We start from the raw sequence: 21,059 nt of genomic DNA, 5'->3' as shown, positions 1-21,059 counted from the left end.
TGTACTAGAGGCACGTGTTGTAGTAGTAGAGGCACGTATTGTAGTAGTAGAGGCACGTGTTGTAGAGGCACGTGTTGTAGTAGTAGAGGCACGTGTTGTAGTAGTAGTGGCACGTATTGTAGTAGAGGCACGTGTTGTGGTAGTAGTAGAGGCACGTGTTGTAGAGGCACGTGTTGTAGTAGTAGAGGCACGTGTTGTGGTAGTAGAGGCACGTGTTGTAGTAGTAGAGGCACGTGTTGTAGTAGTAGAGGCACGTGTTGTTGTAGTTGAGGCACGGGTTGTAGTAATAGAGGCACGTGTTGTAGTGGTAGTAGAGGCACGTGTTGAAGTAGTAGAGGCACGTGTTGTAGTAGTAGAGGCACGTGTTGTAGTAGCGGACGCACGTGTTGTTGTAGTAAAGGCACGTGTTGTGGTAGTAGAGGCGCGTGTAGTAGTAGAGGCACGTGTTGTAGTAGTAGAAGCACGTGTAGTAGTAGCGGCACGTGCTGTAGTAACAGAGGCACGTGTTGTAGAGGCACGTGTTGTAGTAGTAGAGGCACGTGTTGTAGTAGTAGAGGCACGTGTTGTAGTAGTAGAGGCACGTGTTGTAGTAGTAGAGGCACGTGTTGTAGTAGCAGAGGCACGTGTTGTTGTAGTAGAGGCACGTGTTGTAGTAGTAGAGGCACGTGTTGTAGTAGTAGAGGCGCGTGTTGTTGCAGTAGAGGCACGTGTTGTAGTAGTAGAGGCACGTGTTGTTGTAGTAGAGGCACGTGTTGTTGTAGTAGAGGCACGTGTTGCAGTAGTAGAGGTACGTGTTGTAGTGGTAGAGGCACGTGTTGTAGTAGTAGAGGCACGTGTTGTAGTAGTAGATTCACGTGTTGTAGAGGCACGTGTTGTAGTGGTAGAGACACGTGTTGTAGTAGTAGAGGCACGTGATGTAGTAGTAGAGGCACGTGTTGTAGTAGTGGAGGCACGTGTTGTAGTGGTAGAGGCACGTGTTGTAGAGGCACGTGTTGCGGTAGTAGAGACACGTGTTGTAGTAGTAGAGGCACGTGTTGTAGTAGAGGCACGTGTTGTAGTAGTAGTGGCACGTGTTGTAGTAGTAGAGGCACGTGTTGTAGTAGTAGAGGCACGTGTTGTGGTAGTAGAGGCACGTGTTGTAGTAGTAGAGGCCCGTGTTGTAGTAGTAGAGGCACGTGTTGTAGAGGCACGTGTTGTAGTGGTAGAGGCACGTATTGTAGTAGTAGAGGCACGTGTTGTGGTAGAGGCACGTGTTGTAGTAGTAGAGAAACGTGTTGTGGTAGTAGAGGCACGTGTTGTAGTAGTAGAGGCACGTGTTGTGGTAGTAGAGGCACGTGTTGTAGAGGCACGTGTTGTGGTAGTAGAGGCACGTGTTGTGGTAGTAGAGGCACGTGTTGTGGTAGTAGAGGCACGTGTTGTGGTAGTAGAGGCACGTGTTGTAGAGGCACGTGTTGTAGTAGTAGAGGCACGTGTTGTAGTAGTAGAGGCACGTGTTGTAGTAGTAGTAGAGGCGCGTGTTGTAGTGGTAGTAGAGGCACGTGTTGTAGAGGCACGTGTTGTAGTAGTAGAGGCACGTGTTGTAGTAGTAGAGGCACGTGTTGTAGTAGTAGTAGAGGCGCGTGTTGTAGTGGTAGTAGAGGCACGTGTTGTAGTAGTAGAGGCACGTGTTGTAGTAGTAGAGGCACGTGTTGTAGTAGTAGAGGCACGTGTTGTAGTAGTAGAGGCACGTGTTGTAGTAATAGAGGCACGTGTGGTAGTAGTAGAGGCACGTGTAGTAGTAGAGGCACGTGTTGTATTAGTAGAGGCACGTGTTGTAGTACTAGCAGAGGCACGTGTTGTAGTAGTAGTAGAGGCACCTGTTGTAGTAGTAGAGGCACGTGTTGTAATAGTAGTAGAGGCACGTGTTGTGGTAGAGGCACGTGTTGTGGTAGTAGAGGCACGTGTGGTAGTAGTAGTAGAGGCACGTGTTGTAGTAGTAGAGGCACGTGTTGTGTTAGTAGAGGCACGTGTGGTAGTAGTAGAGGCACGTGTAGTAGTAGTACATGCACGTGTTGTAGTAGTAGAGGCACGTGTTGTAGTACTAGTAGAGGCACGTGTTGTAGTAGTAGAGGCACGTGTTGTAGTAGTAGAGGCACGTGTTGTAGTGGTAGTAGAGGCACGTGTTGTAGTAGTAGAGGCACGTGTTGTAGTAGTAGAGGCACGTGTGGTAGTAGTAGAGGCACGTGTAGTAGTAGTAGAGGCACGTGTTGTAGTAGTAGAGGCACGTGTTGTAGTACTAGTAGAGGCACGTGTTGTAGTAGTAGAGGCACGTGTTGTAGTAGAGGCACGTGTTGTAGTAGTAGAGGCACGTGTTGTAGTGGTAGTAGAGGCACGTGTTGTAGTAGTAGAGGCACGTGTTGTGGTAGTAGAGGCACGTGTTGTAGTAGTAGAGGCACGTGTTGTAGTAGTAGATGCACGTGTTGTAGTAGTAGATGCACGTGTTGTAGTAGTAGAGGCACGTGTTGTAGTAGTAGAGGCACGTGTTGTAGTAGTAGAGGCACGTGTTGTAGTAGAGGCACGTGTTGTAGTAGTAGAGGCACGTGTTGTAGTGGTAGTAGAGGCACGTGTTGTAGTAGTAGAGGCACGTGTTGTTGTAGTAGAGGCACGTGTTGTAGTAGTAGAGGCACGTGTTGTAGTAGTAGAGGCACGTGCTGGAGTAGTAGAGGCACGTGTTGTAGTAGTAGAGGCACGTGTTGTAGAGGCACGTGTTGTAGTGGTAGTAGAGGCACGTGTTGTGGTAGTAGAGGCACGTGTTGTAGTAGTAGTAGAGGCACGTGTTGTAGTAGTAGAGGCACGTGTTGTAGAGGCACGTGTTGTAGTGGTAGTAGAGGCACGTGTTGTAGTAGTAGAGGCACGTGTTGTAGTAGTAGAGGCACGTGTTGTAGTACTAGTAGAGGTACGTGTTGTGGTAGTAGAGGCACGTGTTGTAGTAGAGGCACGTGTTGTAGTAGTAGAGGCACGTGTTGTGGTGGTAGTAGAGGCACGTGTTGTAGTAGTAGAGGCACGTGTTGTGGTAGTAGAGGCACGTGTTGTAGTAGTAGAGGCACGTGTTGTGGTAGTAGAGGCACGTGTTGTAGTAGTAGAGGCACGTGTTGTAGTAGTAGAGGCACGTGTTGTAGTAGTAGAGGCACGTGTTGTAGTGGTGGTAGAGGCACGTGTTGTAGTAGAGGCACGTGTTGTGGTAGTAGAGGCACGTGTTGTAGTGGTAGTAGAGGCACGTGTTGTAGTGGTAGTAGAGGCACGTGTTGTAGAGGCACGTGTTGTAGTGGTAGTAGAGGCACGTGTTGTAGTAGTAGAGGCACGTGTTGTAGTGATAGAGGCACGTGTTGTAGTAATAGAGGCACGTGTTGTAGAGGCACGTGTTGTAGTAGTAGTAGAGGCACGTGTTGTTGTAGTAGTAGAGGCACGTGTTGGAGTGGTAGTAGAGGCACGTGTTGTAGTAGTAGAGGCACGTGTTGTAGAGGCACGTTTAGTAGAGGCACGTGTTGTAGTAGAGGCACGTGTTGTAGTAGTAGAGGCACGTGTTGTAGTAGTAGAGGCACGTGTAGTAGAGGCACGAGTAGTAGAGGCACGTGTTGTAGTAGAGGCACGTGTTGTAGTAGTAGAGGCACGTGTTGTAGTAGTAGAGGCACGTGTTGTAGAGGCACGTGTTGTAGTGGTAGTAGAGGCACGTGTTGTAGTGGTAGTAGAGGCACGTGTTGTAGTAGTAGAGGCACGTGTTGTAGAGGCACGTGTAGTAGAGGCACGTGTTGTAGTAGAGGCACGTGTAGTAGAGGCACGTGTTGTAGTGGTAGTAGAGGCACGTGTTGTAGTAGTAGAGGCACGTGTTGTAGTAGTAGAGGCACGTGTTGTAGTAGTAGAGGCACGTGTTGTAGTAGTAGAGGCACGTGTTGTGGTAGTAGTAGAGGCACGTGTTGTAGAGGCACGTGTAGTAGAGGCACGTGTTGTAGTAGAGGCACGTGTTGTGGTACTAGTAGAGGCACGTGTTGTAGTAGTAGAGGCACGTGTTGGAGTAGTAGAAGCACGTGTTGTAGTAGTAGAGGCACGTGTTGTAGTAGTAGAGGCACGTGTTGTAGAGGCACGTGTTGTAGTGGTAGTAGAGGCACGTGTTGTAGTGGTAGTAGAGGCACGTGTTGTAGTAGTAGAGGCACGTGTTGTAGTAGTAGAGGCACGTGTGGTAGAGGCACGTGTAGTAGAGGCACGTGTTGTAGTAGAGGCACGTGTTGTGGTACTAGTAGAGGCACGTGTTGTAGTAGTAGAGGCACGTGTTGGAGTAGTAGAGGCACGTGTTGTAGTAGTAGAGGCACGTGTTGTAGTAGTAGAGGCACGTGTTGTAGAGGCACGTGTTGTAGTAGTAGAGGCACGTGTTGTAGTAGTAGAGGCACGTGTTGTGGTAGTAGAGGCACGTGTTGTAGAGGCACGTGTTGTGGTAGTAGAGGCACGTGTTGTAGTAGTAGTAGAGGCACGTGTTGTAGTAGTAGAGGCACGTGTTGTAGAGGCACGTGTTGTAGTGGTAGTAGAGGCACGTGTTGTAGAGGCACGTGTTGTAGTAGTAGTAGAGGCACGTGTTGTTGTAGTAGTAGAGGTACGTGTTGTAGTAGTAGAGGCACGTGTTGTAGTAGTAGAGGCACGTGTTGTAGTAGTAGAGGCACGTGTTGTAGTAGTAGTAGAGGCACGTGTTGTGGTAGTAGTAGAGGCACGTGTTGTAGAGGCACGTGTTGTAGTAGTAGAGGCACGTGTTGTGGTAGTAGAGGCACGTGTTGTAGAGGCACGTGTTGTAGTACTAGTAGAGGCACGTGTTGTAGTAATAGAGGCACGTGTTGTAGTAATAGAGGCACGTGTTGTAGAGGCACGTGTTGTAGTAGTAGTAGAGGCACGTGTTGTGGTACTCTCTGCTGCAGGGGATGAACGTCGTTCCCCGTCTCCCGCAGTTCCCGTAGACGTCGCCCCGCTGGTTGCCGTGGAAACACGACGCTGGTGCAGCCCCGGCACCTACCACACACACAGCCCGTGCCAGGCTAGGTGCACCACCACCAACACCGTCACCACACACACAGCCCGTGCCAGGCTAGGTGCACCACTACCACCAACACCGTCACCACACACACAGCCCGTGCCAGGCTAGGTGCACCACCAACACCGTCGCCACACACACAGCCCGTGCCAGGCTAGGTGCACCACCACCACCAACACCGTCACCACACACACAGCCCGTGCCAGGCTAGGTGCACCACCACCAACACCGTCACTACACACACAGCCCGTGCCAGGCTAGGTGCACCACCACCAACACCGTCACACACACACAGCCCGTGCCAGGCTAGGTGCACCAACACCGTCACCACACACACAGCCCGTGCCAGGCTGGATCCCCCATGAGTGAGTGTATGAGTGAGTGAGTGTATGAGTGAGTGAGTGTATGAGTGAGTGTATGAGTGAGTGAGTGATGAGTGAGTGTATGAGTGAGTGAGTGTATGAGTAAGTGTATGAGTGAGTGTATGAGTGAGTGTATGAGTGAGTGAGTGTATGAGTGAGTGTATGAGTGTATGAGTGAGTGTACGAGTGAGTGTATGAGTGAGTGATGAGTGAGTGTATGAGTGAGTGTATGAGTGAGTGTATGAGTGAGTGAGTGTATGAGTGAGTGTATGAGTGAGTGAGTGTATGAGTGAGTGAGTGTATGAGTGAGTGTATGAGTGAGTGAGTGTATGAGTGAGTGAGTGTATGAGTGAGTGTATGAGTGAGTGAGTGTATGAGTGAGTGTATGAGTGAGTGAGTGTATGAGTGAGTGTATGAGTGAGTGAGTGTATGAGTGAGTGTATGAGTGAGTGTGTGAGTGAGTGTATGAGTGAGTGAGTGTATGAGTGAGTGAGTGTATGAGTGAGTGAGTGAGTGTATGAGTGAGTGTATGAGTGAGTGAGTGTATGAGTGAGTGAGTGTATGACTGAGTGTATGAGTGAGTGTATGAGTGAATGAGTGAGTGACTGAGTGTATGAGTGAGTGAGTGTATGAGTGAGTGTATGAGTGAGTGAGTGTATGAGTGAGTGTATGAGTGTATGAGTGATTGTATGAGTGAGTGAGTGTATGAGTGAGTGAGTGAGTGTATGAGTGAGTGTATGAGTGAGTGAGTGTATGAGTGAGTGAGTGAGTGTATGAGTGAGTGTATGAGTTAGTGTATGAGTGAGTGAGTGTATGAGTGAGTGTATGAGTGAGTGTATGAGTGAGTGAGTGTATGAGTGAGTGTATGAGTGAGTGTATGAGTGAGTGAGTGAGTGTATGAGTGAGTGAGTGTATGAGTGTATGAGTGAGTGAATGAGTGACTGAATGAGTGAGTGTATGAGTGAATGGCTGAGTGAATGAGTGAGTGAATGAATGAGTGAGTGATTCCTCACCTTCTCCCCAGAGTCTCTGACACTGATGACCCCACGTGTTGGGACAGGATCCCCCATGAGTGAGTGTATGAGTGAGTGAATGAGTGAGTGAGTGAATGGCTAAGTGAATGGCTGAGTGTATGAGTGAGTGAATGAGTGTGTGAGTGAGTGTCTGAGTGTATGAGTGAGTGTATGAGTGAATGAATGAGTGAGTGTATGAGTGAGTGTATGAGTGAATGGCTGAGTGAATGGCTGAGTGAATGAGTGAGTGAGTGATTCTCACCTTCTCCCCAGAGTCTCTGACACTGATGACCCCACGTGTTGGGACAGGATCCCCCATGAGTGAGTGTATGAGTCAGTGAGTGTATGAGTGAGTGAGTGTATGAGTGAGTGTATGAGTGAATGAGTGAGTCCCCACCTTCTCCCCAGAGTCTCTGACACTGATGACCCCACGTGTTGGGACAGGATCCCCCATGAGTGAGTGAGTGTATGAGTGAGTGTATGAGTGAGTGTATGAGTGAGTGAGTGTATGAGTGAGTGTATGAGTGAGTGTATGAGTGAATGGCTGAGTGAATGGCTGAGTGAATGAGTGAGTGAATGAGTGAGTGTATGAGTGAATGAGTGAGTGATTCTCACCGTCTCCCCAGAGTCTCTGACACTGGTGACCCCACGTGTTGGGACAGGATCCCCCATGAGTGAGTGAGTGGCTGAGTGAGTGAGTGAGTGTATGAGTGAGTGAGTGAGTGTATGAATGAATGAATGAGTCCCCACCTTCTCCCCAGAGTCTCTGACACTGATGACCCCACGTGTTGGGACAGGATCCCCCATGAGTGAGTGTATGAGTGAGTGTATGAGTGAGTGAGTATATGAGTGAGTGAGTGTATGAGTGAGTGTATGAGTGAGTGTATGAGTGAGTGATTCCCCACCTTCTCCCCAGAGTCTCTGACACTGATGACCCCACGTGTTGGGACAGGATCCCCCATGGGTGAGTGAGTGAGTGTATGAGTGAGTGAGTGTATGAGTGAGTGAGTGTATGAGTGAGTGAGTGTGTGAGTGTATGAGTGAGTGTGTGAGTGAGTGTATGAGTGAGTGAGTGTATGAGTGAGTGAGTGTATGAGTGAGTGAGTGTATGAGTGAGTGAGTGTATGAGTGAGTGAGTGTATGAGTGAGTGTATGAGTGAGTGAATGAGTGAGTGTATGAGTGAGTGAATGAGTGTGTGAGTGAGTGTCTGAGTGTATGAGTGAGTGTATGAGTGAATGAATGAGTGAGTGATTCCCCACCTTCTCCCCAGAGTCTCTGACACTGATGACCCCACGTGTTGGGACAGGATCCCCCATGAGTGAGTGTATGAGTGAGTGTATGAGTGAGTGAGTGTATGAGTGAGTGTATGAGTGAGTGTATGAGTGAGTGTATGAGTGTATGAGTGAATGGCTAAGTGAATGGCTGAGTGTATGAGTGAGTGTATGAGTGAGTGATTCTCACCTTCTCCCCAGAGTCTCTGACACTGATGACCCCACGTGTTGGGACAGGATCCCCCATGAGTGAGTGTATGAGTGAGTGTATGAGTGAGTGTATGAGTGAGTGTGTGAGTGAGTGAGTGAATGAGTGAGTGAATGAGTGAGTGTATGAGTGAGTGTATGAGTGAGTGTGTGAGTGAGTGAGTGAATGAGTGAGTGTATGAGTGAGTGTATGAGTGAGTGTATGAGTGAGTGTATGAGTGAGTGTATGAGTGTGTGAGTGAGTGTCTGAGTGTATGAGTGAGTGTATGAGTGAATGGCTGAGTGAATGGCTGAGTGAATGGCTGAGTGAATGAGTGAGTGTATGAGTGAGTGTATGAGTGAATGGATGAGTGAATGAGTGAATGAATGAATGAATGAGTGAGTCCCCACCTTCTCCCCAGAGTCTCTGACACTGATGACCCCACGTGTTGGGACAGGATCCCCCATGAGTGTGTGAGTGAGTGTATGAGTGAGTGAGTGTATGAGTGAGTGAGTGTATGAGTGAGTGTATGAGTGTATGAGTGAGTGAGTGTATGAGTGAGTGTATGAGTGAGTGTATGAGTGAGTGAATGAGTGAATGAATGAATGAGTGAATGAGTCCCCACCTTCTCCCCAGAGTCTCTGACACTGATGACCCCACGTGTTGGGACAGGATCCCCCATGAGTGTGTGAGTGAGTGTATGAGTGAGTGAGTGTATGAGTGAGTGAGTGTATGAGTGAGTGTATGAGTGTATGAGTGAGTGAGTGTATGAGTGAGTGTATGAGTGAGTGTATGAGTGAGTGAATGAGTGAATGAATGAATGAGTGAATGAGTCCCCACCTTCTCCCCAGAGTCTCTGACACTGATGACCCCACGTGTTGGGACAGGATCCCCCATGAGTGAGTGTATGAGTGAGTGAATGAGTGAGTGAGTGAATGGCTAAGTGAATGGCTGAGTGTATGAGTGAGTGAATGAGTGTGTGAGTGAGTGTCTGAGTGTATGAGTGAGTGTATGAGTGAATGGCTGAGTGAATGGCTGAGTGAATGAGTGAGTGAGTGATTCTCACCGTCTCCCCAGAGTCTCTGACACTGATGACCCCACGTGTTGGGACAGGATCCCCCATGAGTGACTGAGTGAGTGTATGAGTGAGTGTATGAGTGAGTGTATGAGTGAGTGTATGAGTGAGTGAATGAGTGAGTGAGTGTATTAGTGAGTGTATGAGTGAGTGAGTGAGTGTATGAGTGAGTGTATGAGTGAATGAATGAGTGAGTGATTCCCCACCTTCTCCCCAGAGTCTCTGACACTGATGACCCCACGTGTTGGGACAGGATCCCCCATGAGTGTGTGAGTGAGTGTATGAGTGGCTGAGTGAGTGAGTGAGTGTATGAGTGAGTGTATGAGTGAGTGTATGAGTGAGTGTATGAGTGTGTGAGTGAGTGTCTGAGTGTATGAGTGAGTGTATGAGTGAGTGAGTGTATGAGTGAGTGAGTGTATGAGTGAGTGTATGAGTGAGTGAGTGTATGAGTAAGTGAGTGAGTGTATGAGTGAGTGTATGAGTGAATGGCTGAGTGAATGAGTGAGTGAATGAATGAATGAATGAGTGATTCCTCACCTTCTCCCCAGAGTCTCTGACACTGATGACCCCACGTGTTGGGACAGGATCCCCCATGAGTATGTGAGTGAGTGTATGAGTGAGTGTATGAGTGAGTGTATGAGTGAGTGTATGAGTGAGTGAGTGTCTGAGTGTATGAGTGAGTGTATGAGTGAATGGCTGAGTGAATGGCTGAGTGAATGGCTGAGTGAATGAGTGAGTGTATGAGTGAGTGTATGAGTGAATGGCTGAGTGAATGGCTGAGTGAATGAGTGAGTGTATGAGTGAGTGTATGAGTGAATGGCTGAGTGAATGAGTGAATGAATGAATGAATGAGTGATTCCTCACCGTCTCCCCAGAGTCTCTGACACTGATGACCCCACGTGTTGGGACAGGATCCCCCATGAGTGAGTGTATGAGTGAGTGTATGAGTGAGTGTATGAGTGAGTGTATGAGTGAGTGAGTGTATGAGTGAGTGTATGAGTGAGTGAGTGTATGAGTGAGTGGCTGAGTGAATGAGTTAATGAATGAGTGATTCCCCACCTTCTCCCCAGAGTCTCTGACACTGATGACCCCACGTGTTGGGACAGGATCCCCCATGAGTGAGTGAGTGTATGAGTGAGTGAGTGTATGAGTGAGTGTATGAGTGAGTGAATGAGTGAATGGCTGAGTGAATGAGTGCATGAATGAATGAATGAGTGAGTCCCCACCTTCTCCCCAGAGTCTCTGACACTGATGACCCCACGTGTTGGGACAGGATCCCCCATGAGTGAGTGTATGAGTGAGTGAATGAGTGAGTGAGTGAATGGCTAAGTGAATGGCTGAGTGTATGAGTGAGTGAATGAGTGTGTGAGTGAGTGTCTGAGTGTATGAGTGAGTGTATGAGTGAATGAATGAGTGAGTGTATGAGTGAGTGTATGAGTGAATGGCTGAGTGAATGGCTGAGTGAATGAGTGAGTGAGTGATTCTCACCTTCTCCCCAGAGTCTCTGACACTGATGACCCCACGTGTTGGGACAGGATCCCCCATGAGTGAGTGTATGAGTCAGTGAGTGTATGAGTGAGTGAGTGTATGAGTGAGTGTATGAGTGAATGAGTGAGTCCCCACCTTCTCCCCAGAGTCTCTGACACTGATGACCCCACGTGTTGGGACAGGATCCCCCATGAGTGAGTGAGTGTATGAGTGAGTGTATGAGTGAGTGTATGAGTGAGTGAGTGTATGAGTGAGTGTATGAGTGAGTGTATGAGTGAATGGCTGAGTGAATGGCTGAGTGAATGAGTGAGTGAATGAGTGAGTGTATGAGTGAATGAGTGAGTGATTCTCACCGTCTCCCCAGAGTCTCTGACACTGGTGACCCCACGTGTTGGGACAGGATCCCCCATGAGTGAGTGAGTGAGTGTATGAGTGAGTGAGTGTATGAGTGAGTGAGTGTATGAGTGAGTGTATGAGTGAGTGTATGAGTGAGTGAGTGTATGAGTGAGTGAGTGTATGAGTGAGTGTATGAGTGAGTGTATGAGTGAGTGAGTGTATGAGTAAGTGTATGAGTGAGTGTATGAGTGAGTGTATGAGTGAGTGAGTGTATGAGTGAGTGGCTGAGTGAATGAGTGAATTAATGAATGAGTGAATGAGTCCCCACCTTCTCCCCAGAGTCTCTGACACTGATGACCCCACGTGTTGGGACAGGTTCCCCCATGAGTGAGTGTATGAGTGAGTGTATGAGTGAGTGAGTATATGAGTGAGTGAGTGTATGAGTGAGTGTATGAGTGAGTGTATGAGTGAGTGATTCCCCACCTTCTCCCCAGAGTCTCTGACACTGATGACCCCACGTGTTGGGACAGGATCCCCCATGAGTGAGTGAGTGAGTGTATGAGTGAGTGAGTGTATGAGTGAGTGAGTGTATGAGTGAGTGAGTGTGTGAGTGTATGAGTGAGTGTGTGAGTGAGTGTATGAGTGAGTGAGTGTATGAGTGAGTGAGTGTATGAGTGAGTGAGTGTATGAGTGAGTGAGTGTATGAGTGAGTGAGTGTATGAGTGAGTGTATGAGTGAGTGTATGAGTGAGTGTATGAGTGAGTGTATGAGTGTGTGAGTGAGTGTCTGAGTGTATGAGTGAGTGTATGAGTGAATGGCTGAGTGAATGGCTGAGTGAATGGCTGAGTGAATGAGTGAGTGTATGAGTGAGTGTATGAGTGAATGGATGAGTGAATGAGTGAATGAATGAATGAATGAGTGAGTCCCCACCTTCTCCCCAGAGTCTCTGACACTGATGACCCCACGTGTTGGGACAGGATCCCCCATGAGTGTGTGAGTGAGTGTATGAGTGAGTGAGTGTATGAGTGAGTGAGTGTATGAGTGAGTGTATGAGTGTATGAGTGAGTGAGTGTATGAGTGAGTGTATGAGTGAGTGTATGAGTGAGTGAATGAGTGAATGAATGAATGAGTGAATGAGTCCCCACCTTCTCCCCAGAGTCTCTGACACTGATGACCCCACGTGTTGGGACAGGATCCCCCATGAGTGTGTGAGTGAGTGTATGAGTGAGTGAGTGTATGAGTGAGTGAGTGTATGAGTGAGTGTATGAGTGTATGAGTGAGTGAGTGTATGAGTGAGTGTATGAGTGAGTGTATGAGTGAGTGAATGAGTGAATGAATGAATGAGTGAATGAGTCCCCACCTTCTCCCCAGAGTCTCTGACACTGATGACCCCACGTGTTGGGACAGGATCCCCCATGAGTGAGTGTATGAGTGAGTGAATGAGTGAGTGAGTGAATGGCTAAGTGAATGGCTGAGTGTATGAGTGAGTGAATGAGTGTGTGAGTGAGTGTCTGAGTGTATGAGTGAGTGTATGAGTGAATGGCTGAGTGAATGGCTGAGTGAATGAGTGAGTGAGTGATTCTCACCGTCTCCCCAGAGTCTCTGACACTGATGACCCCACGTGTTGGGACAGGATCCCCCATGAGTGACTGAGTGAGTGTATGAGTGAGTGTATGAGTGAGTGTATGAGTGAGTGTATGAGTGAGTGAATGAGTGAGTGAGTGTATTAGTGAGTGTATGAGTGAGTGAGTGAGTGTATGAGTGAGTGTATGAGTGAATGAATGAGTGAGTGATTCCCCACCTTCTCCCCAGAGTCTCTGACACTGATGACCCCACGTGTTGGGACAGGATCCCCCATGAGTGTGTGAGTGAGTGTATGAGTGGCTGAGTGAGTGAGTGAGTGTATGAGTGAGTGTATGAGTGAGTGTATGAGTGAGTGTATGAGTGTGTGAGTGAGTGTCTGAGTGTATGAGTGAGTGTATGAGTGAGTGAGTGTATGAGTGAGTGAGTGTATGAGTGAGTGTATGAGTGAGTGAGTGTATGAGTAAGTGAGTGAGTGTATGAGTGAGTGTATGAGTGAATGGCTGAGTGAATGAGTGAGTGAATGAATGAATGAATGAGTGATTCCTCACCTTCTCCCCAGAGTCTCTGACACTGATGACCCCACGTGTTGGGACAGGATCCCCCATGAGTATGTGAGTGAGTGTATGAGTGAGTGTATGAGTGAGTGTATGAGTGAGTGTATGAGTGAGTGAGTGTCTGAGTGTATGAGTGAGTGTATGAGTGAATGGCTGAGTGAATGGCTGAGTGAATGGCTGAGTGAATGAGTGAGTGTATGAGTGAGTGTATGAGTGAATGGCTGAGTGAATGGCTGAGTGAATGAGTGAGTGTATGAGTGAGTGTATGAGTGAATGGCTGAGTGAATGAGTGAATGAATGAATGAATGAGTGATTCCTCACCGTCTCCCCAGAGTCTCTGACACTGATGACCCCACGTGTTGGGACAGGATCCCCCATGAGTGAGTGTATGAGTGAGTGTATGAGTGAGTGTATGAGTGAGTGTATGAGTGAGTGAGTGTATGAGTGAGTGTATGAGTGAGTGAGTGTATGAGTGAGTGGCTGAGTGAATGAGTTAATGAATGAGTGATTCCCCACCTTCTCCCCAGAGTCTCTGACACTGATGACCCCACGTGTTGGGACAGGATCCCCCATGAGTGAGTGAGTGTATGAGTGAGTGAGTGTATGAGTGAGTGTATGAGTGAGTGAATGAGTGAATGGCTGAGTGAATGAGTGCATGAATGAATGAATGAGTGAGTCCCCACCTTCTCCCCAGAGTCTCTGACACTGATGACCCCACGTGTTGGGACAGGATCCCCCATGAGTGAGTGTATGAGTGAGTGAATGAGTGAGTGAGTGAATGGCTAAGTGAATGGCTGAGTGTATGAGTGAGTGAATGAGTGTGTGAGTGAGTGTCTGAGTGTATGAGTGAGTGTATGAGTGAATGAATGAGTGAGTGTATGAGTGAGTGTATGAGTGAATGGCTGAGTGAATGGCTGAGTGAATGAGTGAGTGAGTGATTCTCACCTTCTCCCCAGAGTCTCTGACACTGATGACCCCACGTGTTGGGACAGGATCCCCCATGAGTGAGTGTATGAGTCAGTGAGTGTATGAGTGAGTGAGTGTATGAGTGAGTGTATGAGTGAATGAGTGAGTCCCCACCTTCTCCCCAGAGTCTCTGACACTGATGACCCCACGTGTTGGGACAGGATCCCCCATGAGTGAGTGAGTGTATGAGTGAGTGTATGAGTGAGTGTATGAGTGAGTGAGTGTATGAGTGAGTGTATGAGTGAGTGTATGAGTGAATGGCTGAGTGAATGGCTGAGTGAATGAGTGAGTGAATGAGTGAGTGTATGAGTGAATGAGTGAGTGATTCTCACCGTCTCCCCAGAGTCTCTGACACTGGTGACCCCACGTGTTGGGACAGGATCCCCCATGAGTGAGTGAGTGAGTGTATGAGTGAGTGAGTGTATGAGTGAGTGAGTGTATGAGTGAGTGTATGAGTGAGTGTATGAGTGAGTGAGTGTATGAGTGAGTGAGTGTATGAGTGAGTGTATGAGTGAGTGTATGAGTGAGTGAGTGTATGAGTAAGTGTATGAGTGAGTGTATGAGTGAGTGTATGAGTGAGTGAGTGTATGAGTGAGTGGCTGAGTGAATGAGTGAATTAATGAATGAGTGAATGAGTCCCCACCTTCTCCCCAGAGTCTCTGACACTGATGACCCCACGTGTTGGGACAGGTTCCCCCATGAGTGAGTGTATGAGTGAGTGTATGAGTGAGTGAGTATATGAGTGAGTGAGTGTATGAGTGAGTGTATGAGTGAGTGTATGAGTGAGTGATTCCCCACCTTCTCCCCAGAGTCTCTGACACTGATGACCCCACGTGTTGGGACAGGATCCCCCATGAGTGAGTGAGTGAGTGTATGAGTGAGTGAGTGTATGAGTGAGTGAGTGTATGAGTGAGTGAGTGTGTGAGTGTATGAGTGAGTGTGTGAGTGAGTGTATGAGTGAGTGAGTGTATGAGTGAGTGAGTGTATGAGTGAGTGAGTGTATGAGTGAGTGAGTGTATGAGTGAGTGAGTGTATGAGTGAGTGTATGAGTGAGTGAATGAGTGAGTGTATGAGTGAGTGAATGAGTGTGTGAGTGAGTGTCTGAGTGTATGAGTGAGTGTATGAGTGAATGAATGAGTGAGTGATTCCCCACCTTCTCCCCAGAGTCTCTGACACTGATGACCCCACGTGTTGGGACAGGATCCCCCATGAGTGAGTGTATGAGTGAGTGTATGAGTGAGTGAGTGTATGAGTGAGTGTATGAGTGAGTGTATGAGTGAGTGTATGAGTGTATGAGTGAATGGCTAAGTGAATGGCTGAGTGTATGAGTGAGTGTATGAGTGAGTGATTCTCACCTTCTCCCCAGAGTCTCTGACACTGATGACCCCACGTGTTGGGACAGGATCCCCCATGAGTGAGTGTATGAGTGAGTGTATGAGTGAGTGTATGAGTGAGTGAGTGAATGAGTGAGTGTGTGAGTGTATGAGTGAGTGTATGAGTGAGTGTGTGAGTGAGTGTCTGAGTGTATGAGTGAGTGTATGAGTGAGTGTATGAGTGAGTGAGTGTATGAGTGAGTGGCTGAGTGAATGAGTGAGTGAGTGAATGAGTGAGTGAGTGTATGAGTGAGTGTATGAGTGAGTGTATGAGTGAGTGTATGAGTGAGTGTATGAGTGTGTGAGTGAGTGTCTGAGTGTATGAGTGAGTGTATGAGTGAATGGCTGAGTGAATGGCTGAGTGAATGGCTGAGTGAATGAGTGAGTGTATGAGTGAGTGTATGAGTGAATGGATGAGTGAATGAGTGAATGAATGAATGAATGAGTGAGTCCCCACCTTCTCCCCAGAGTCTCTGACACTGATGACCCCACGTGTTGGGACAGGATCCCCCATGAGTGTGTGAGTGAGTGTATGAGTGAGTGAGTGTATGAGTGAGTGAGTGTATGAGTGAGTGTATGAGTGTATGAGTGAGTGAGTGTATGAGTGAGTGTATGAGTGAGTGTATGAGTGAGTGAATGAGTGAATGAATGAATGAGTGAATGAGTCCCCACCTTCTCCCCAGAGTCTCTGACACTGATGACCCCACGTGTTGGGACAGGATCCCCCATGAGTGTGTGAGTGAGTGTATGAGTGAGTGAGTGTATGAGTGAGTGAGTGTATGAGTGAGTGTATGAGTGTATGAGTGAGTGAGTGTATGAGTGAGTGTATGAGTGAGTGTATGAGTGAGTGAATGAGTGAATGAATGAATGAGTGAATGAGTCCCCACCTTCTCCCCAGAGTCTCTGACACTGATGACCCCACGTGTTGGGACAGGATCCCCCATGAGTGAGTGTATGAGTGAGTGAATGAGTGAGTGAGTGAATGGCTAAGTGAATGGCTGAGTGTATGAGTGAGTGAATGAGTGTGTGAGTGAGTGTCTGAGTGCATGAGTGAGTGTATGAGTGAATGGCTGAGTGAATGGCTGAGTGAATGAGTGAGTGAGTGATTCTCACCGTCTCCCCAGAGTCTCTGACACTGATGACCCCACGTGTTGGGACAGGATCCCCCATGAGTGACTGAGTGAGTGTATGAGTGAGTGTATGAGTGAGTGTATGAGTGAGTGTATGAGTGAGTGAATGAGTGAGTGAGTGTATTAGTGAGTGTATGAGTGAGTGAGTGAGTGTATGAGTGAGTGTATGAGTGAATGAATGAGTGAGTGATTCCCCACCTTCTCCCCAGAGTCTCTGACACTGATGACCCCACGTGTTGGGACAGGTTCCCCCATGAGTGAGTGTATGAGTGAGTGTATGAGTGAGTGTATGAGTGAGTGAGTGTATGAGTGAGTGTATGAGTGAGTGAGTGAATGAGTGAGTGTATGAGTGTGTGAGTGAGTGTCTGAGTGTATGAGTGAGTGTATGAGTGAGTGAGTGTATGAGTGAGTGAGTGTATGAGTGAGTGTATGAGTGAGTGAGTGTATGAGTAAGTGAGTGAGTGTATGAGTGAGTGTATGAGTGAATGGCTGAGTGAATGAATGAATGAATGAGTGATTCCTCACCTTCTCCCCAGAGTCTCTGACACTGATGACCCCACGTGTTGGGACAGGATCCCCCATGAGTATGTGAGTGAGTGTATGAGTGAGTGTATGAGTGAGTGTATGAGTGAGTGTATGAGTGAGTGAGTGTCTGAGTGTATGAGTGAGTGTATGAGTGAATGGCTGAGTGAATGGCTGAGTGAATGGCTGAGTGAATGAGTGAGTGTATGAGTGAGTGTATGAGTGAATGGCTGAGTGAATGAGTGAATGAATGAATGAATGAGTGATTCCCCACCTTCTCCCCAGAGTCTCTGACACTGATGACCCCACGTGTTGGGACAGGTTCCCCCATGAGTGAGTGAGTGTATGAGTGAGTGAGTGTGTGAGTGAGTGTATGAGTGAATGTATGAGTGAATGGCTGAGTGAATGAATGAGTGAATGAATGAATGAGTGAATGAGTCCCCACCTTCTCCCCAGAGTCTCTGACACTGATGACCCCACGTGTTGGGACAGGATCCCCCATGAGTGAGTGTATGAGTGAGTGTATGAGTGAGTGTATGAGTGAGTGTATGAGTGAGTGAGTGAATGAGTGAGTGAATGAGTTAATGAATGAGTGAGTCCTCACCGTCTCCCCAGAGTCTCTGACACTGATGACCCCACGTGTTGGGACAGGATCCCCCATGAGTGAGTGTATGAGTGTATGAGTGAGTGTATGAGTGAGTGAGTGTATGAATGAGTGAGTGTATGAGTGAGTGAATGAGTGAATGAATGAGTGAGTGATTCCCCACCTTCTCCCCAGAGTCTCTGACACTGATGACCCCACGTGTTGGGACAGGATCCCCCATGAGTGAGTGTATGAGTGTATGAGTGAGTGTATGAGTGAGTGAGTGAGTGTATGAGTGAGTGTATGAGTGAGTGAGTGTCTGAGTGTATGAGTGAGTGTATGAGTGAGTGTATGAGTGAGTGTATGAGTGAGTGAGTGTATGAGTGAGTGTATGAGTGAGTGAGTGAATGAGTGAGTGAGTGTATGAATGAGTGAGTTTATGAGTGAGTGAATGAGTGAATGAATGAGTGAGTGATCCCCCACCTTCTCCCCAGAGTCTCTGACACTGATGACCCCACGTGTTGGGACAGGATCCCCCATGAGTGAGTGTATGAGTGTATGAGTGAGTGTATGAGTGAGTGAGTGAGTGTATGAGTGAGTGTATGAGTGAGTGAGTGTCTGAGTGTATGAGTGAGTGTATGAGTGAGTGTATGAGTGAGTGTATGAGTGAGTGAGTGTATGAGTGAGTGTATGAGTGAGTGAGTGAATGAGTGAGTGAGTGTATGAGTGAGTGAGTGAATGAGTGAGTGAATGAGTTAATGAATGAGTGATTCTCACCTTCTCCCCAGAGTCTCTGACACTGATGACCCCACGTGTTGGGACAGGATCCCCCATGAGTGAGTGAGTGGCTGAGTGAGTGTATGAGTGAGTGTATGAGTGAGTGAGTGTATGAGTGAGTGAGTGTATGAGTGTATGAGTGAGTGAGTGTATGAGTGAGTGTATGAGTGAGTGAGTGTATGAGTGAGTGTATGAGTGAGTGAGTGAATGAATGAGTGATTCCCCACCTTCTCCCCAGAGTCTCTGACACTGATGACCCCACGTGTTGGGACAGGATCCCCCATGAGTGAGTGTATGAGTGAGTGTATGAGTGAGTGAGTGTATGAGTGAGTGAGTGTATGAGTGAGTGTATGAGTGAGTGTATGAGTGAGTGAGTGTATGAGTGAGTGAGTGTATGAGTGAGTGTATGAGTGAGTGAGTGTATGAGTGAGTGTATGAGTGAGTGAGTGAATGAATGAGTGATTCCCCACCGTCTCCCCAGAGTCTCTGACACTGATGACCCCACGTGTTGGGACAGGATCCCCCATGAGTGAGTGTATGAGTGAGTGTATGAGTGAGTGAGTGTATGAGTGAGTGTATGAGTGAATGGCTGAGTGAATGGCTGAGTGAATGAGTGAGTGAGTGATTCTCACCTTCTCCCCAGAGTCTCTGACACTGATGACCCCACGTGTTGGGACAGGATCCCCCATGAGTGAGTGAGTGTATGAGTGAGTGAGTGTATGAGTGAATGGCTGAGTGAATGAGTGAATGAATGAATGAATGAGTGAATGAGTCCCCACCTTCTCCCCAGAGTCTCTGACACTGATGACCACACGTGTTGGGACAGGATCCCCCATGAGTGAGTGAGTGAGTGTATGAGTGAGTGTATGAGTGAATGGCTGAGTGAATGGCTGAGTGAATGAGTGAGTGAGTGTATGAGTGAGTGAGTGAATGAGTGAGTGAATGAGTTAATGAATGAGTCCCCACCTTCTCCCCAGAGTCTCTGACACTGATGACCCCACGTGTTGGGACAGGATCCCCCATGAGTGTGTGAGTGAGTGTATGAGTGAGTGAGTGTATGAGTGAGTGAGTGTATGAGTGAGTGTATGAGTGAGTGTATGAGTGAGTGTATGAGTGAGTGAGTGTATGAGTAAGTGTATGAGTGAGTGTATGAGTGAGTGTATGAGTGAGTGTATGAGTGAATGGCTGAGTGAATGAGTGAATGAATGAATGAGTGAATGAGTCCCCACCTTCTCCCCAGAGTCTCTGACACTGATGACCCCACGTGTTGGGACAGGATCCCCCATGAGTGAGTGAGTGAGTGTATGAGTGAGTGTATGAGTGAATGGCTGAGTGAATGGCTGAGTGAATGAGTGAGTGAGTGTATGAGTGAGTGAATGAGTGAGTGAATGAGTTAATGAATGAGTCCCCACCTTCTCCCCAGAGTCTCTGACACTGATGACCCCACGTGTTGGGACAGGATCCCCCATGAGTGAGTGAGTGAGTGTATGAGTGAGTGAGTGAATGAGTGAATGAATGAATGAGTGAATGAGTCCCCACCTTCTCCCCAGAGTCTCTGACACTGATGACCCCACGTGTTGGGACAGGATCCCCCATGAGTGAGTGTATGAGTGAGTGAGTGTATGAGTGAGTGTATGAGTGAGTGAATGAGTGAATGAATGAGTGAGTGATTCCCCACCGTCTCCCCAGAGTCTCTGACACTGATGACCCCACGTGTTGGGACAGGATCCCCCATGAGTGAGTGAGTGGCTGAGTGAGTGTATGAGTGAGTGAGTGTATGAGTGAGTGAGTGAGTGTATGAGTGAGTGTATGAGTGAGTGAGTGTATGAGTGAATGGCTGAGTGTATGAGTGAGTGTATGAGTGAGTGTATGAGTGAGTGAATGAGTGTATGAATGAATGAATGAGTGAGTCCTCAACGTCTCCCCAGAGTCTCTGACACTGATGACCCCACGTGTTGGGACAGGATCCCCCATGAGTGAGTGTATGAGTGAGTGTATGAGTGAGTGAGTGTATGAGTGAGTGTATGAGTGAGTGAGTGTATGAGTGAGTGAATGAGTGAGTGTATGAGTGAATGAATGATTCCCCACCTTCTCCCCAGAGTCTCTGACACTGATGACCCCACGTGTTGGGACAGGATCCCCCATGAGTGAGTGTATGAGTGTATGAGTAAGTGTATGAGTGAGTGTATGAGTGAGTGAATGGCTGAGTGAATGAATGAATGAGTGAATGAATGAATGAGTGAATGAGTCCCCACCTTCTCCCCAGAGTCTCTGACACTGATGACCCCACGTGTTGGGACAGGATCCCCCATGAGTGAGTGTATGAGTGTATGAGTGAGTGTATGAGTGAGTGAGTGTATGAGTGAGTGTATGAGTGTATGAATGAGTGTATGAGTGAGTGAGTGAATGAGTGAGTGAATGAGTTAATGAATGAGTGATTCCCCACCTTCTCCCCAGAGTCTCTGACACTGATGACCCCACGTGTTGGGACAGGATCCCCCATGAGTGAGTGTATGAGTGAGTGTATGAGTGAGTGAGTGTATGAGTGAATGGCTGAGTGTATGAGTGAATGAATGAATGAATGAGTGAGTCCTCACCGTCTCCCCAGAGTCTCTGACACTGATGACCCCACGTGTTGGGACAGGATCCCCCATGAGTGAGTGAATGAGTTAATGAATGAGTGAATGAGTCCTCACCTTCTCCCCAGAGTCTCTGACACTGATGACCCCACGTGTTGGGACAGGATCCCCCATGAGTGAGTGTATGAGTGAGTGTATGAGTGAG

General features: G+C 47.9%; 1 protein-coding gene across 4 annotated transcripts in view; it reads right to left on the bottom strand.

The window, feature by feature from the left end:
- LOC142922835 (disintegrin and metalloproteinase domain-containing protein 28-like) overlaps positions 1 to 21,059 on the bottom strand; it is a 94,878-nt gene that overhangs the window by 35,291 nt on the left and 38,528 nt on the right. For 3 of the 4 annotated variants that reach the window (XR_012940379.1, XM_076063752.1, XM_076063753.1), the window contains exons 1-2: positions 11,115 to 21,059; positions 4,929 to 5,031 (exon numbers count right to left, since the gene is read on the bottom strand). The exon at positions 11,115 to 21,059 is cut by the window's right edge and continues 26,213 nt beyond it. Coding sequence is in view for 3 of the 4 variants with exons in the window: in XM_076063752.1 (XP_075919867.1) it covers positions 4,929 to 5,031; positions 11,115 to 13,926 (2,915 nt within the window). In the remaining variant the exon portion in view is untranslated. The remainder of the gene's footprint in view (positions 1 to 4,928; positions 5,032 to 11,114) is intronic. The other variant, XM_076063754.1, reaches the window with a different exon arrangement.

Source organism: Petromyzon marinus, unplaced genomic scaffold, assembly GCF_048934315.1.
Source record: "Petromyzon marinus isolate PM22_M1 ecotype Great Lakes invasive population unplaced genomic scaffold, UKy_Petmar_22M1.pri1.0 PM_Scaffold_182, whole genome shotgun sequence".
NCBI classification, from domain to species: domain Eukaryota; kingdom Metazoa; phylum Chordata; class Hyperoartia; order Petromyzontiformes; family Petromyzontidae; genus Petromyzon; species Petromyzon marinus.
Note: the sequence above shows the minus strand (reverse complement) of the source record. Positions and strands in the feature narration are given on the sequence as shown.